The following is a 17,346-nucleotide window of genomic DNA, read 5'->3' as shown; positions in this document are numbered from 1 at the left end:
AATAAGTATTTAGTAAAAAGTATATATAATTGAATTGAATTTTTATTTCTTTATAATTTTAATCCAATTAAGTATTTACATAACCTTTAAAAATCATTTTTATATATTAACCTGTGGTCTTTCAGATTATTCTATATGGTTTATTTAAGCAAATCAATTGAAACTCATTTTCCTCTTCAAAGTTTATTGCTTATTGTTACTTTCATACCTTTCTATCTTTTATTGTTCAATACAGGATGATTTTTAATAGGAGTATTATATTAGAATGAGACTACAGGGAGAGAAAAAAGTGATTATTAGCACAAATGGATGAGCAACTAATGAAATAATTTCAGGCATCCATAAAGAATACATTTAGCTATAAGGATCCTTCTTCATTCCTGAAATCATACCTTCTAGGATACTCTCTACTCTGCTTAAACCTATCCTTGGTTACATAAAATAAAGTAAGTGAGATGTTAAGTTATTTAACATATTCTATTGAAAAGGAAACAGTAAAAGAAAATAATTGTAATAGACCAATTTAAATAGGAAAAATATTAAATATACTAAAATGACATATATGCATATATATATTCAATATATGTTATGTTTTAACTCTTAATTGTAATATTAATCATGAATAGCTCTATGATTTGTTCCAGAGCTCTGATTTCAGTGGTAAAAGGAACTCACAATAAAGAAATCAACTCCACTAGTTCATTAAGATAAACCTGTACTCAGAGTTTAAAAATTATACTGGGGCACAAATTGGATTAAGTGTTTTCTTCATGATCTCACAACTGGTGTGTGTCAGATGACTTGAGTCTATGTCCTTTTTTTCCTGGATTTATCATGTCTACATACATACATACATACATGTCTACATAGATGCCCAGGGCTACACTTTTATTGTTGTCTCTTAAAATCCCAGGATATTTTTTTTTTCCAAGACTCACCTCAAATACCAGCTTTTATATAAAGTCTTTCAGGATCCTTCTAGATGCTAGTAACTTCCCTATCCAAATTATTTTTTTTTAATTTTGTGTGTATTGTATTTATACATTTATAAATAAGTTTGGTTTTTCCAAAGGAGAGTAAGTTCCTTAAGAACAGTGACTATTTCACCTTTGTGTTTGTGTAACTGGTATTTAATATTTGTGGGCTAAGTGATAGAACTTCTCCTGAGGAAACCCCTTTATTCCAATATAGATCTACTCCAAAACTCAAAGTTTGTAAAATGCATTCATTCATTTTTTCATTCTGTTCATTTAATAAACTCCATTCATTTATTTATATACTTATCCATGCATCTATTTAGTCATTTATATATACATCTACCTATCCACTAATCCATTCATTAATTTATATATTCATCTATCCATCCAACCATCCATTCATTTGTTCAGTTATACATTCACTCATTCATCTGTTTATTCATTAATTAATTTACATATTTATCAATTTTTTATCCATTTATTCATTTTTAAGTTTGTTTTTTTAAGGCTAAGTCCTTATGTCTTGTCTATGTGGGGACTACTCATGGCCCTTATTCAACTCTTATCAACTTGGAAACTTAGACCTTCTATATTTCTGATATTGTCTGGTTCATTCCTCTTTATTCAACCTGGTGCTATTGGACTCCTGGGAATTCATCACATTAGTGTTACACTTGGAGTAGACACCCAATTAGTATAGTCCATGGTCTTCAAAACCCCTAGCTCAGAAGATTCAGCACCTCAGACTTCTTGGTAGCTGGAATTATAGGAGTATACCACAACTTCTATGTCCTTTCAGTGGAGGAAATTATTTCTATCAATGCATGTCAGTGCCTTCTTTCTAACTTATATTTTTTGAGAATTGCCTAAAAATTAAGACATTAATAATTTTGCCCAGGTGCATAAAGCTACCATGTATCAGATATGGAACTTGGACCCAATTCTTTTTGGCTTTGAGGACATCTCTCTATTGATGTAACGTTGTTTCTCTGAAGGTAGATACTATAGATATTATTAACCTCATTTTAAATAGGAAACCAAGATACAGATAGTATCAGTAGTCTGCTCAGGTCTACAGAGCTAGTCAGCCTAAAAGGTACTCAGGTCTTCCTGCTTCTAGGGCCAATAGGCCATACTCCCTTATTTTGGTCAGTGTCCTTCCTCATCTGATCTCTCCCCTCAGTAACTCCCATAACATTAAGAAGCTCTCACCCGGTTTCCTTCTTCACAACGAGTCACCATGACAATAACAGTTGCTTTTTGTTCCCAAATCATCCTCCAAAAATCGTCAACAGTTTCTTCTCTGGGACCTGGTAGATAAAGACACATTAACTGATAAGGCTTTTCCATTCCTTGTAATAATGATGATGGTAGTGATGGTGATTCTGACAATGATAATAGTAGTGACAATAATAATGATAAAGATGAGAAATGATGCAGTGCTTTAATGTTTGCAAAGGTATATAATTTAATCCTCACAAGAACCCGGGAGGTAGAATATTAGGTTAGATTAGATTATAAATTTTACAAATAAGGAGTGAGAGAGACAGAGGTTAAATGATTTGGCCAGAGTCATACAGACAGTATCACAGACAGTGAGGTAATATTTTAGATCAGCTCTTCTTAGCTCCACCCTCAGGGCTCAAAGCATTACACCACCTAGTCATCCATTAAACACCAAACCTTACACAGTCTATTGTCAATTGCCCTGTCACTGTTTCTCTTCTATATTCTAGGAACAGATATTCTTCAGAATAGGTCTCCAGAGACTACCTCTATATTCCCTGGAGGTAGGGCCCTTAACTAATTAACCAAATTAAATTAGTGCCTACTTAATACTGTTCTAGATGTGGACATGGAACCACAACAATAAAAAGTCCTTTTAAGAAATCCATGCACCACTTGGGATCAGACATATCTATGTTTCTAAGAATAAATAAAATAATAGGGATATAAATATTCATTAATATAAAGGATTTGAAGGGGAAAATTTTCCACTGACAAAACAGATTGGCATTTTCTTAGAAATTCAATATTTAAAATTTGCCAAGGACTCTGAGACATTAAATTATTTGCTCAGTATGTGACACAAGTGGAACTTGACCCAGGTTCCTCCTGGCTTCCAAGTAAGCTTTCTAAGGGCACAGTGCTTAAAAACCTAAAAGCATAATTTTTATGGTGGTTGTTCAGTTGTGTCTAACTATGATCCCATTTGGGATTTGTAGAGGGCTGAAACTCTGAATCAGACAAGAGAGACTTAAGACTACCTATTTGATGTGAGACAATGGCTCTGTTAGCATATATTTGGATGATGGCTCTCCTCACTATCGGTGCTAGCTGAATGTTTGGTAGGCAAGGATGGGAGGGCAGAGTGAGAGAAGTGAGAGGCACTTGGAGGCAGGACAAGGAGAAGAGATGCTGGAGACTCGACTCGACTCCAGGATACATCTCTGGCAAGTTGCCTGGCAGCCTGCTTGCCTCCTTCACTTCTCCCTCTAAAGACCAAGGACTTTGATTTATCCTGACTCTGGCTGACCCTGAGACCCTCCAGGGAGCTAGCCCGTACTTTACAGGGATTTTCTTAGCAATGATATTAGAGTGATCTAGCTTATTTTACAGATGAGGAAATAGGCAAATAGTATTAGATGTCTTGCCCAAAGTTACATAATTATTAAGTGTCTAAGGCCAGATTTGAAGCCAGGAAGAGGATTCTTCTTGACTCCAGGCCTGGCACTCTTCACTACATCCCCTGGCTACCTAAATAACATAAGTACATACTAAATTTAGGAGAGAAACACTAACAACTAGGCAGGTAGGAGATTGGGAAAGGGCTTATGAAAAAAGGTGATATGTGAGCAGAGATTTAAAGGAAATTTTGGAGTTCTACTCTGTGTCTGAATCATTTTGATTGGTGAATTAGTGGGTTAAAAACATCTCAATTCACCCTGCATAGCCAACCATAGACTTCCCCTCTTGTTGTCTCCTAGGACATCAAAGTGTACTTAGTAACAACATCATGTTCTGCTTGTGCAGGGTCTTTCTCCTTGGACCACCAACTTTTTATCTGTTAATCTTGATTCTGGTCACAATAACCAAATCAATATCATCATTGGTACTTGAAAGGAAATGACAAGCTACTACCCTGTGGCTCCACTCACAATTTTAGTGACTATCCAGACAAAACTCTATTGCTTGACTTCCACTCCTCTTTTAATGTTATAGCTTCCTACTAGAATATAACCTCCTGGGGGTAGGACTGTGCCAGTTTTGTTTCTGTAACCTTAAAACTTAGCACTGGGCCTGGCACATAATAGGCATTTAATACACACTTGTTAATTAATCTCCAAAAAAATTAATATATGAAAATGGAAAAGAAAAGGAATGAAATATTATGAGATTACCTTGTGCAGCAATATATTTCCTTGGCTCTTTGAAACCCTGTTTAAAACATGAACAAGTATATCCTATTAATTAGTTTTCAATAACAATAGTAAGATTAGTAGAAGTAACATTAATATTAATAATTGACATTTTTAGGACATCTTGTATAACCATGAAGCTTGAACCTATTGAAAGCTGTAGAAAACATATGCTACAGGATCATGATTCCAATTTTAACTGAGGAAAATTAGATTCAAAATTATTGATTATTTTATTTGTGGTAATATGTAACAGAATCAGGATTTAAACTCAAGTCCAGAATTCTATCTGGCATAATTTAGTGAGCATATTTTCTTGGAATTACAATAGAAATAAAATAAGATCACCACAAACATTCCAAATCTGTACTATGAATTTTCTAGATATTTTTTAATTAGGGTATTTTTTTTGACATAATGATTGAGCAGCTTAATTTGCATTTGAAAATGACATTTATAGCCAGGGTGTACTTTGTCTCTGTGACTATTGTGAAAATCAGAGTTTAAAGGTGATCTAAGTTGTCATTTTTATTTATCCCTGGCACATAAAATTATCCCAGATTCCAAATCAAATACCTGACCTAATTGAATTCTCTAGTTCTAATGTTTCATCTCCTTCTTTTTAATGCCAAGGTTTTAAATAGTCTATTTAATCTCACTGTGTGAATTTCTGAACTTCTTTATGGCTAATTAATTAGTTACTGAACTATTGTTTTAGTCTGATTTCCCCACAACATTCTAGAAAATGTGGGATTTAACAAAAATACTATGTCTTCATTGTCATTCAATTTAACAATCTGGGCAAAAAGCCCAAGCATAAACTTTGACTCATCTCAATCCTTCATTTCCAAACAATAGTACTTCTTCCTACATGAGAGCTACCATACTATCTTCTCTCTCTGTCTCTTTACCATCATCACTTTAGATAGTAGGATAAAAGAATTAGACCTGAAGCAACCTTAGAGTTCACTTCATTTAACTTTTTTATTTTTACTTATATTTAATCATTGCCCAGGTCTTTAAGTGTAACTTCCTAATCATCAGATTTCATGTGTTCAATTTGTTTATTAATTAGACAAATATTTGTTAATTGCAAACTCACTTCTGAGAAAAGCGTTCTTCTCCCCCAAACATATAAATGCCCAAATCCATTTTTTTTTTTTTTACTGCAGATGTCTTTTGTTTTTGTTTTGTTTTTGTTTTTCCTGACTTGCTCAGATCACACAGCTAGGAAAGGTTAAGTGTCTGAGACTAGATTTGAACTTGGGTCCTCCTGAATTCAAGGCTGGTGCTCTATCCACTGCGCCACCTAGATGCCCCTTTTACTGCAGATGTCAATGTAGTGTTCTATGCTTTTTGTTTGGATTTTTATGCTGCCAAGATTAATTTTTTTCTTCCCATTCCTCATGCCAAAAAAGTGGCCTCCCTTTTAATAGCATTCAAATAGCATATAAATTTCCACTTTCATGGAGCCTTCCCTAATAAATGAAGAAAGAGAAAACTCTTCTCTCTACCTAACTTGACCCAGTGTAGGAATGACATATCTATAGCTATTTTACTCAATCTCCTCAATAATAAAATGTACCTACTTCTGACCTATGCATTATGTTGCTATACATACATATATATATATATATATGTTCACATATATAAATTGTACTTTTATGTGCCTCTCTGTATATCCTACTAATGTGCCTACACATATTTAGCTTTTTTCCCCTTTAGATTTGAATCCTTAAAGGCAGAGCCTGCATCTATATTAACTTTGCTGCCTTTCAAAAATAGTTAGGCAAACATTTTAAATAATGTATATGCTCATTCTATATAATACTATAAAAATTTTTATAGATGCATCAATATAAATTTCCCTAATTTGTTGTAAATTTCAAATTATTGGAATTAAAATGCATGGCATTTTTGAAATATAATTAGAACTGTCATAACAATATTAAATTAATTCTTAACAAGTATCCTGATGATAAGTAAAAGAAAAAGAGAAGATATTCATTGCAATTCTCTTAAATGACAAGAGAATTAGGCAGTTGGAATGTTGTTCTAACTTACATCCACATAACTTGCATTGATATAGTCTGATCCAGCATCTCCACTTATCTCAGAGAGTTCAACACGATTATGATCATCTAGTTATGATTAAAAAGAAAGAAAAGAAAGTTATAAAATAAACTATCATATGAAGTACATAAGATTTTTTATTTATTTTAGGTTATGTTTAAATATACATATACATATATATATATATATATATATATATGACTTCATTGATGTGGAAATCTCTTCCACTAAAATGGAAACTCAAGCAACTCATAACTTATAGAAACTATAAACATTAGAAAGTTTTGCAGAGTGTTGCAGGGGAGTGTTAAATAATTTGTCCAGGGACACATAGCCAATGTTTAGCACATACAAGTCCTGAACCAAGTCTGCCCATTATAATACAATATTTCTCAGGCTAAGTAAGCATAGTAAATTCTGAAAAACAATAGCTAAACTATCTGCAAATACTTACAGGGAAGGATGTCAATGTAACGGTTTTTGTTCTGGTTAAAGGGTTTGCGTGCATCTTTACTTGAAAACTTGCTGAATACCCTTGGTATGCTCTGAAAGACATAATATTTCTTTATTTCAGATCATAAACTTCTATAAGTGTCAATTGCCTTCCTGCCTAAATGAGTAACACAATGACAAGTTCCTGATTGAGCCGGGCAATAGAGACATTTACAAATAATTAATTTGTTTTAAGATATTAGAGTTTTCCTTTAAGGAATTACTTTAGCAGTAAGTACTATAAAAAAGGTAGAAGATAAAATGAATTTAAAATTTCAATTCACACTTCATTTTTGAAAACTGATAAATAGTATGGATGGAATACTTTACATAAATTATATAATATAGGTATATACATATGCTATACATGTGTCTGTGTCTAATGGTAGCCATCTCTAAGATGTGGGAATGGGATAGAGAAAGAAAAAAAGGACATTGCATTGATAACTGTTATATATTTAAAAGGAATAGAAAGTTGTACATTATAGATTTGCGCAATTTCATGTGAAATCATCTTTTTCTTATACTATAGGATGGAAAAGCTTGTTTTATTCTATAAATTACAAACAAAATAAATGCAAATAATTAAGGAAAAATGTTTGATTTTTTAGATGTATTTATCTTGTTTGTACATAGTTGTTTGAATTTTGTCTTTCCCATTAGACCAAGATTCTTGAAAATCCAGACCATCTTTCTTTCTTTGTTATCATCAGCATTTACCTCATACCTGGCACATAGTAGGCACACAATAAGTGTTGACTAACTGAACATTATGGGATTTTCAAAATAACCAAGTATATTTTATTACATAGTGTCAACTATTAAGGCAAATGTGATTCAACATAGTTAATACTGAATTATTTTTGATATCTGACAGAGATTTTGGGTTGCATTTTAAAAGACACATACCTGAAATTCAGCCAGAAAAAGTCTTCCCTCATCAGCAATCTTCCTCTTATAGGTTTCCAATAACATCTCTGCAGGAATTGGCTCCACATTCATTATTTGTTTTTCATCATCTTTAAAAAAAGTTTTTGAAAAATCCAGTCATTTTACATGTGTAATTCTAAAATATTTTTCCACCTTTTACAAAAGGAACTTGTCTTTAGTAAACTTTACTAAAGGAATGAAGCAGATCAATTAATGAATAAACACACTTAAATTCACTTGCTTCTATTCTTGTTGCTCTGAAGATCACTGTCTAGTTATTTTCATGCCTCTATAACTGCTTTTCATCATTTATAGGAGGAGGGGGACTTTGGTCCCTTAGTCATGTAACAACTCCAATGTTTCTATTCACAGACAACTAGGTAGCACATTGCATAGAGTGCCAGATCTGGAGTCAGGAAATTTAAATTTAGCCACAAACATTTACCAATTGGGTGATCTTGGGCATTTTCACTTAACCTTATTTGCCTGAATTTATTCATCTATAAAATTAGCTGGAGAAGAAAGTGGCAAACCTGTCTTGTATTTAGCCAAGAAAACCTAAATGGGGTCAAAACTGAGAAACAACAAAACTTCATTCACTTAGGACAAAATAAAAACTCCTTAGTTTTCCATTTATAGATCTTGGTGTGAAAATTAGGAAAAAAATAAGCTTCCCCCCCCTAATATCTATGATGTAGCAGTCATTGTGTTTGAATTCTTTACAAATATTTTCTCATTTAATCTCTCAACAACCTAAGAAGCAGACACTATTCTATTTCCATTTTACAATCAAGGACACTAAAGCAGATGACAGATAAGAGACTTGCGTGGGTCACACAGCTATCTGAAACTAAATTTGAACTCAGGTCTTCTTGATTCCAGTCTCAGTGTTCAATTCACCAGCTGCCTCAGTCTCACTCTTAGAAGGTGGGGATTATTTCTTTCTTTCTTTTTTCTTTCTTTTTTTCTTTTTTATTTTTTTGGATCCCCATTATTTAGGGTAGTGCCCAGTACATAGTATATTAAAAAATAATTAACAGAAACATTTTATTTCATCCCCATTTACCCCACTTTAAAAAAAGAAAGAAAATCATTCCATAAAATGAATATTCATTGCAAAGAGTATCAAATTCCCTCATGGGCCATGTTTAAATACATGTTAGTTTACTGATTAATGGGTGTAAGCTAGAAAGTATTTTTTTTTCCTTGCCTGGAAGCTCATAATTAGAAAAGCCTGAGGGATTCTATCAGCCTTGGTCATCTACCTCATCACCACTGTCCCTGTGATTGGAATATGGAGTCACAAACTCTAAAACCTCCATTTAAGGATGGAGCTCCATTTTAACATCTCATTTTTCACATGGAAGCATTACTTTGGGTACCTCCCTTATCTGTCTATTCCCAACCCAGCATTCCCCAACTACCCACCCAAGCTTTTTAGCTTCCTTTTGTATGTTGTCTTCCCCCATTAGTTTGTAAATTCCAGAGGAGAGACCATCTTTTATGTATCCTCATTTCTTTTTAGCAAAGTGCCTAGCACATAGTATGCACTTTATTTTCATTGACTGAGACAGACAAACTAAATGACTAAGTGACTTGTTCTATCTCACATTTCAAAGGAGGCTAAATTAAGTGGAAACAAACTCTAATGGTAAAATTTGCTCAATTATTGATTAGTCCAATTCTTACTGAGTGAGTACTACATCCCAGGTCCTGTATTAGGTGCTACAGTGAAGGATAGACAAAGATGAGTAAGATAAGGATTCTACAACTAAGAAATACTACAGTTTAGTGGGTACTAGCTTCCCAGATTATTCCAGGTTCTGATCTACAGAAGTATCAGATCCATAAGACAAAACTTTGCAGGTCTAAGTAGTCCATAAGATATGAAAAAAAAAAACACTTCTACATGTACATAAGACACATTCTTGAATAAAAGCCCTAGAGAGTACTCTACCTCTCCCTCCCTAAAGCCCAAGTGTGTAGAACTGCTTTAGAGTTTGTCAATTCTTGGACACCAAAAAAGTGTCCCCTTTTTGAGGATAATTTTTGAGGGTAAATTTTTTTTAAATATAGTTTTCTATTTTTCTAATTTTAGTGTCTAATTCTTAAAAATTATCACTTACTCTAGAATGAATTATTTTCTTCACTTGAAAAGAGAAGCTGAAGAAGACTATATATAGGAATAAAAAGTTATTTTGTCCCTGAATAAAAAACTTTTTTCTGTCACTCTAAATTTCTCCTCTGCTTAAAAATCTTGGGTGGATTTCTGCTGTATTTAAAAAAATTATAAATCTTTTTTCCTGTCATTCCTATCCTTTTGGTGACTGATTGCAACCTTTCTTTCCAATCTTATTTCCAATCTTTTCACTCCCATTTTATATAATTCCTCGTTACATTCTCTAGCCAAACTAAACAATTCTTTTTTTTCCCTATTATTCCCTCAATATCTTTCTTTCTGCTATTACCTACTCAAGGAATACATTCCCTTTCTTCCTCATATATAGTAATATTGCCTATCTTTAAAGGCCTAATTTTTTAATGAATGAAAGGATAAGTTAAATTATTCTCACAAATTTCTACTGTTACCTCAAAGGTCATAATTTGTACTGGCAGGCAACATTATTTTAATGACAATTAACAAAGATAGAAAAATTATTTTCCCATAGCAAAAATTTTAAGTGCTTACCTCTTGTAACAAGTTCTGTCTGTTCATCTGGACTACTGTAAAATAAGACAGATTATGACAGAGTACTAGTTAAATATCATTATCTTGTGATCTTCCAATTGGTAAGGTCCTACTCAATTCAAATTATTTTTCCTATACTTATCTATATATAATGACTTGTTAAGATATGTGCTAAATTCTACTGTAATATGCCTATTCCAAGCTTCTCGACTACCCCCCACCTAGCTAATAGGTTGCTGACAATTCATGTCTTATGGAGTGAAGACTTTTGGCTAAGAAGGGTTACTCTGTTTTTCCCAGTTTTCGAGAAATGACTTACCTTGATCTTCTTTTGTGTAGATCATAGATTTTATAAAGAACAATTAGTAAAATTATTGATGTCACAATAATCAAAAATGTCAGAAACATGATGAGTGCATGAGAATTATCTGTAAAATAAAAATAATAAATGAACTTAGAAAGTTTAACAAAATATTTCTGTGAAATACCTTTAAAATATCATTTTAGATTACTAACATTTTTACACAGTTTTCATACTTAACTTTATACCAACTGAACCCACCTGAAAAAAATCACTAAACTAAAAATATTCATTCATTAGGCTAAAGTAATATTGCAAGCATTTGAGGTCATGGTCTTTATACCTAACAATTCCCAAATAGGTACAAATCAGAGAAAATCTAAAACTTTTTTTAATGTTAATTCAAGTCAAGGCACACATTCATTAAGTAGCTCTAAAGTGAAAGTTATGGTACTCCATAGTAGGTTTAAACAAAAAGAAAACTGGCCCGATCTCTGCCCTCAAAGAATATGCAATCTAATAAAATGACTGGCATTATTTTTATTAATCAAATTGTAATCTTAATGCACTTCTAAAAATAGTATGTATGTAGAATGCTTCAAAGTCTCTCACCTATTTTGACAATTTTTTAAGAATCCTAGAATTATAGAACTAGAAGAGATCTATAACTTTTTTATTATCCCAACAAGTAAGAAAAAATATGCCTGAGGACTGACCTTATATATTGAAGAAATAGATGGCTTTTTAAATGGTATGATTTCAGTGGCTTCAGGCATTGGCAATTTCCCCATCTCTAATGAGACTTCTGGGACCTTAATATCTTTAGTCCCTTTATCCAGGATGCATTTAAATATCCAATTCAAAATATACATAAATTCAATAAATGTGGATAGAGACTGTGATTTCATTTTTATAAGGAACTCCTGGATGAACAAACCCTCTCTACGAATATTTGTATTTGAATATTTGTAAGCATCTTCTCTGTAATTGATGTTCATAGAGTATTGACTAGAGCAAAGAAGCTAACTGATTTTTTGAATAATTTTCCACAAAGATAGCATGTGCTATTAGAAGGACTTAAGTCCAGGTCTTTCTGAATTTAAGACTAGTTCATTATGCAATGCTTTAACTTCAATTCTTTTTTTTTCTTTCTTTTTTAAATAGTATTTTATTTTTCCAAATACAAGCAAAGATAGTTCTTAACATTCATCTTTGCAAAGCCTCTCTCCTCTTCCCTCTCCCCCCTCCCCAAGACAGCAATCCCATATAGGTTAAACACATGCATATTTCCATATTTGTCATGAATAACTTCAGTTCTTAATTCAACTTGGCAGACATTTCATGTGTGTGGATGACCCTGTTGTTTTGGGGAAGAGAACTAAGAAAGGCCATAGGAACTTATAGCTTTAGCCTATATCTACAAATTGCATCTCATTATCTATTGCCTTTCTGTTTTAATTCCTTTAAGCATTAACTATTTCTTTATACTCATTTTAAGTATAAAGATTCCTTTCAGATCCATTTAAAAAAAACATTCTTTCATTACTATTTGTAATAATAAGAAGAAAAATGCCATTTACAAAGTAAGTATCCAAATAATTTTACAAATATTATCTCATTTGTTCCTTATAACAACTCTGGGAACTAAGTGCTATTATTACCCCCATTTAATAAATGAGGAAAATATAGCATTCAGCTTTCTGTTCAGTTGACTCTATTGTCCCAGGATTATTCTAATTAAGTTTTAAAAGGACATAACATCATATATTGATTTTTAGGGATAGATTTTTTTTTCTTGATCAAAACAAATCTTGATAACTATCCACTAAATCTGAGAAGGGATTTAATCTTTGTCATTTGGAGGAATACCTACAGAGTCAAAGACTTAAATTTTTCTGCCTATTATTTCACAAAATCTCTCAATGAGAAGTAATTACAAAGACTATCTTGCCCAATGCAAGCTAGGCCAGAATCCTCACCATGAAAAATGGAATTCCATGAATAAGCTCCTTTCTATTAAATATTCCTTCATTTTTAATTGCATGCTAGTGGGCATACTTATACACCTTGCTACATATACATATCATAGATGTGCCATAGTGAAAAAAGTTCCATTTTAAAAAATACAGTTTTAGCAGTTATATCTATTTTTGAAAATTCAAATATCTATTTTTAACAACAGTGTTATCACAGTAGTACCAATTAACTGCATTTAATAGTTTTTTATAGATAGATAGACAGATGATATGACTTACAGTTTGTTTTTATTGTTTTATGAACTGGCTCTCCAAAATTCTTTGTATTGAAAACGTAGAGCTGGATATAATGTAAGAAACATGCACAAACACAATTTTAATTTTAGTAATATAATGTACCTCACAATGCAATAATTAAAAGTAAATCATGTACGTTTTAAAAATAATACAATATTAAATTCTCTAGTTATTATAAAATAAATATTATGCCAAAGTAATATTTTTTTTCCTTAAAGAGAATAACATAGGAAATCTGAAAGTAAGCAATAGAAACTGCCCCTCTTTGTCTTCCTCCTCCTCCATTCCTTCTGGGTCATGGTTTTCTTCATCTGTAATATGAGTGTGGATTTGTGGCATTTAATTTCCTCTCAGAGATATCTTTATGAGTTAAATGACACATGAGCAATAGGATCCTTACAATGATTTTATATCATATTGCTAATTAATTTGAAATGAACATTAGCTTTAATTTTTGTGTGTATGTGTGTGCATATCCAAGTGAATGAGCTGCTTGTAAGGATGGTTTCTAGAAAAAAATATTTACAAAAATCTTCTTTAAAAATACCAAGTGCTCTATCAACTAACATTCTCAAGTAGTAGTTCTTTTTTAACTAGAATCAGTTAATGATAAGCTATCAGAATTGATAAGTTACAGACCAACAATAACCACAAACAGGAGTAAAAATGCCCCCACCTTAAATAGAATGGCCAGTAGATTCTCCAGTTCTATGAGTGAGTATGAGATCTAGTGATCGTTATCACAGTGATTCATTTGCAAGAGTTAGGATCTATCCTAGGCCCTCTGCAAGTCCTTAAAAAAAAGCCAAGTTCTGCCCACCCTCAACTGCCAGTGAAAGGTGCCAAGAAGACTAAATCCATGAAAAAAAAAGTGAAGACTATTAAATTTGGGATTACCTCTTCCTCTGAAAAGATATCAAAGATCATTATTAAAAAAACAGAGGTAGGTAGTACCAGGGTGAGAGACCCACTGACACATTCAATTAAGAAATAGGGAACTATTCTATCAAGAAAATAAGACCAGCTATGAAGATTATTGGCTATTTGTCAGCTCCATTTCATTTTATGGCATGTAAATAGTTGAGACTCTAAATAAAAATTCATTTGGACCCTAACATTGAATAATAATGTTTCATAAAACAACTATATGCTAATAATTCAAAATAAGCAAGATATGTATTTTTAGTTTAAGTTATAGTTTGCTTGCTTTCCTTAAGTAATGATGTTAAGCTGTCACTGAGCTTATATCCTATATCCTCTCTTATTGTACTACTCTTGTGAAAAATAACTTTCATAAATAAAATGTTTAGCTAAATTTGAAGATGTATGGTCCCAGAGCAGAGAAAAATCAATTGACCTATATAACGCAAACATATCAGTCCAATATCAAACCCTTATCAGAAGAACTAGCTAATATTATAACATGGCAATCTTTGACTAAAAAAAAAAAGCCTGGCAAAGATTCAGTAAAAACTGAGAAGCTAAAAATTTCTAAACTAATATAAAATATATATAAGGACATGCCATAATTTTAACATGAGGCAGATAAATTTGAAATTTGGATCAACAAATCAAGTATGTGTTGTTTCCTTCAAATGTCCAGTACAATTAGACAAAGATTTAATCAGATTTTTAAAGGTTAAAAATGTGTCTTACCGTAAAATTATGAGTAGTCATGAAAGGAAGATTTTCCAGTGTAAACTTGCAACTTTTTTTCTCTATAGGTTGTTTATTGTATGGAGGTGTCATATTCAAATAGTAGGTCAAACTGGGACCATGCGTTATATCTGGCTCCTTGCATTCCACTGTTACAGTATTATCACCTATTAACTTTACTTTCATCTCATTAACCTGGCCTGGTTCTATATGAAAAAAAAGAATGACATCTTTTCAGTTTTCATCATTTATAAGTCAAGTATAAGTCTTTGGAAATATCTACTTTTAAAATAGTCCATTAACTTACATTACAAGATTTTGAATATATTAATGACTATAAAGTCTTAAGATTTATTCCTTGGTGGGAATGAACACAGAATGCATGGATTTATTACCTTATAGGTATTCTCCACAATGTTCTGGTACCTGTTTTAACCTATATATAAACACGTGTGTTCAAATATGTACTATATAGTCATACATGTGTATGTGCACAAAATGTGTGTTATCTATTAACATATGCATATATATTGCTACACTCTTGCATTCACAGATGAATGATCTGTTTCAGTGGCTCATCCTACTGCAAATTATAATATAGAAGATAAACAATCTGTTTTCAGAGGCTCTGCAATACCTTTTGTATTGATGTATTCAATACAATAGCATCTGTAAACAGAAACACATAGAGATCCTCAACATCTATGGGGAATGCCTCTTCTATTTGGACTCTGATGAACACCTATAGTGAGAATATGCCTCCATATTATATTTCATTTGATATTAATATTAGAAGATTATTAAATAAAATCACCTACATTATTGTATCTATCAAAAAATCTTAGAAGATCTTAACATGTGAATCTGAGTTATAAATAGTTACAAACAACTGACATTGAGATTTTTGTATTCTATTAACTTTTTTAAAAAATTGAGAGAGCTTAGTATAATGGAGGGAACATTGGACTTAAAACCCCCAAAACCTGAGTTTTCAACATTCACTAGCTGGGTTATCAATGAATAAGTTACTTAGTTTCCTTCAATTTCAGATAGTTTTTAATTTGGGTTTTTGTTGTTATTTCTTTTTTTAAGTGAAATTTCAGCAATAATATTCTTAGTGCCTACCTCCCAGCTTTGTTCTCAGAATCAAAAGAGATAATGTATGTAATACTGTATGTAAAATTCTGGAAAACTTAAAATAATATATTATTGTCAGACAACAGTTATTATTATAATTGAATGCATATAGTGATGTGGTCAGATATAGGATGTTATTTGTGAAAGATTTTCTGGTACCTTTTCAGGATTTTTTCAGGAATTTTCTTTTTATTTTGGAAAACATTTTCACAATTTTTTAAACAAATGAAAGAGATGGTAGCTAGATCAAGAGTAACATTTCCAGATTATCTTTGTTTTGGTAGTCATTATATCAATGACTTTTTCAAATCATTTTGCATTTTTTTATCCTTCATATTTCTTAATAATTGATTTTTAAATATCAAAATTGTGTCTCCTCTTGCACTTCCTCTCCATATATCTGGTATGGACAATAACTCTCTCCATTTTTAAGTGCCATATCTATATTTTCATTTAGTAAATTGGGGACTATAATATTAGAATATTAAAGTAATGACTCAGCTACCATTTATGATAATAATTGTTTTTATATTAATCTTTTGTTCTTTTTACAGTTTCACCCTTACATACTAGTGAGATTCTTTGATTTCACACCAAGACGATCCCCCCAAAATGGCTTGAAACTTTAGTATCCTATCTGAGCAAATGTTGAAATTGTGAGTTGGAAGGCTTTGCTTATTTATCATAATTCTGATTAATTTATCAACATAGATTTTTAGCGCCATCAACTATTAAGATTCTTTTATCAATCCCAGAAGGAAGTGACTAATAGTAGTTATAAAACCTACTAACTTTGTAATATGAGGGAATATATTATAGTAGAAAACAGTGAGGGATAACATTGAAAAATTGTCTCAGACAAAAAAAAAATAAGGAAACAGAAGGCTGGGACCATTGAAGATAAAGGCAAAATCCCTCTTCTATTCACAGTCTCAAAATGTGATGGTATGCCCTGCCTGCAGAAAAAAAAAAATCAACTTTGAATATTCTCTGTTAAAGAATGCAGAAAAGTGTTTTCTTAAAAGAACTTGGGGAGATTTGGGTCAAAATTGTATAAAAAATTAAATGACAGTGAGTAAAGGGGTAAGACATAGTTACTTGGAAAAGGGAGAAATATTAGACTTGGAGATTGAAAGTTCTACATTCAAACCTTGCCTCTAATATTTACAAGCCATTAGTGAAGAACAAATTATTTTATTCTACTCAGCCTAAGTTTTCTTTTGGTTAGAAAGTAGATAATAAAATCCTTAGTGTCTTATTTCACAGCATCATGAAGTTAAAGTAAGTAATAAATAAGACTCCCTAGATACTATACAAAACACTATATTTCAGTTATATATTAAAGGCAATCAATAGTGTAGTGGATAGAGCATTGGTTTGAAGTCAGGAAGGCCTAAGT

General features: G+C 31.9%; 1 protein-coding gene across 9 annotated transcripts in view; it reads right to left on the bottom strand.

The window, feature by feature from the left end:
- The window catches only part of PTPRC (protein tyrosine phosphatase receptor type C), a 134,555-nt gene that overhangs the window by 21,333 nt on the left and 95,876 nt on the right, over positions 1-17,346 (bottom strand). For all 9 annotated transcript variants that reach the window (XM_074308701.1, XM_074308694.1, XM_074308696.1 and 6 more), the window contains 9 exons: positions 14,811-15,016; positions 13,137-13,197; positions 10,900-11,008; positions 10,581-10,615; positions 7,871-7,980; positions 6,924-7,014; positions 6,461-6,537; positions 4,379-4,415; positions 2,190-2,287 (listed from right to left, as the gene is read on the bottom strand). In XM_074308701.1, the coding sequence (XP_074164802.1) occupies positions 2,190-2,287; positions 4,379-4,415; positions 6,461-6,537; positions 6,924-7,014; positions 7,871-7,980; positions 10,581-10,615; positions 10,900-11,008; positions 13,137-13,197; positions 14,811-15,016 (824 nt within the window). The remainder of the gene's footprint in view (positions 1-2,189; positions 2,288-4,378; positions 4,416-6,460; positions 6,538-6,923; positions 7,015-7,870; positions 7,981-10,580; positions 10,616-10,899; positions 11,009-13,136; positions 13,198-14,810; positions 15,017-17,346) is intronic.

The sequence above is a fragment of the Sminthopsis crassicaudata genome, chromosome 4, assembly GCF_048593235.1.
Source record: "Sminthopsis crassicaudata isolate SCR6 chromosome 4, ASM4859323v1, whole genome shotgun sequence".
Lineage (NCBI taxonomy): Eukaryota > Metazoa > Chordata > Mammalia > Dasyuromorphia > Dasyuridae > Sminthopsis > Sminthopsis crassicaudata.
This window is presented reverse-complemented; position numbering and strand designations above follow the sequence as displayed.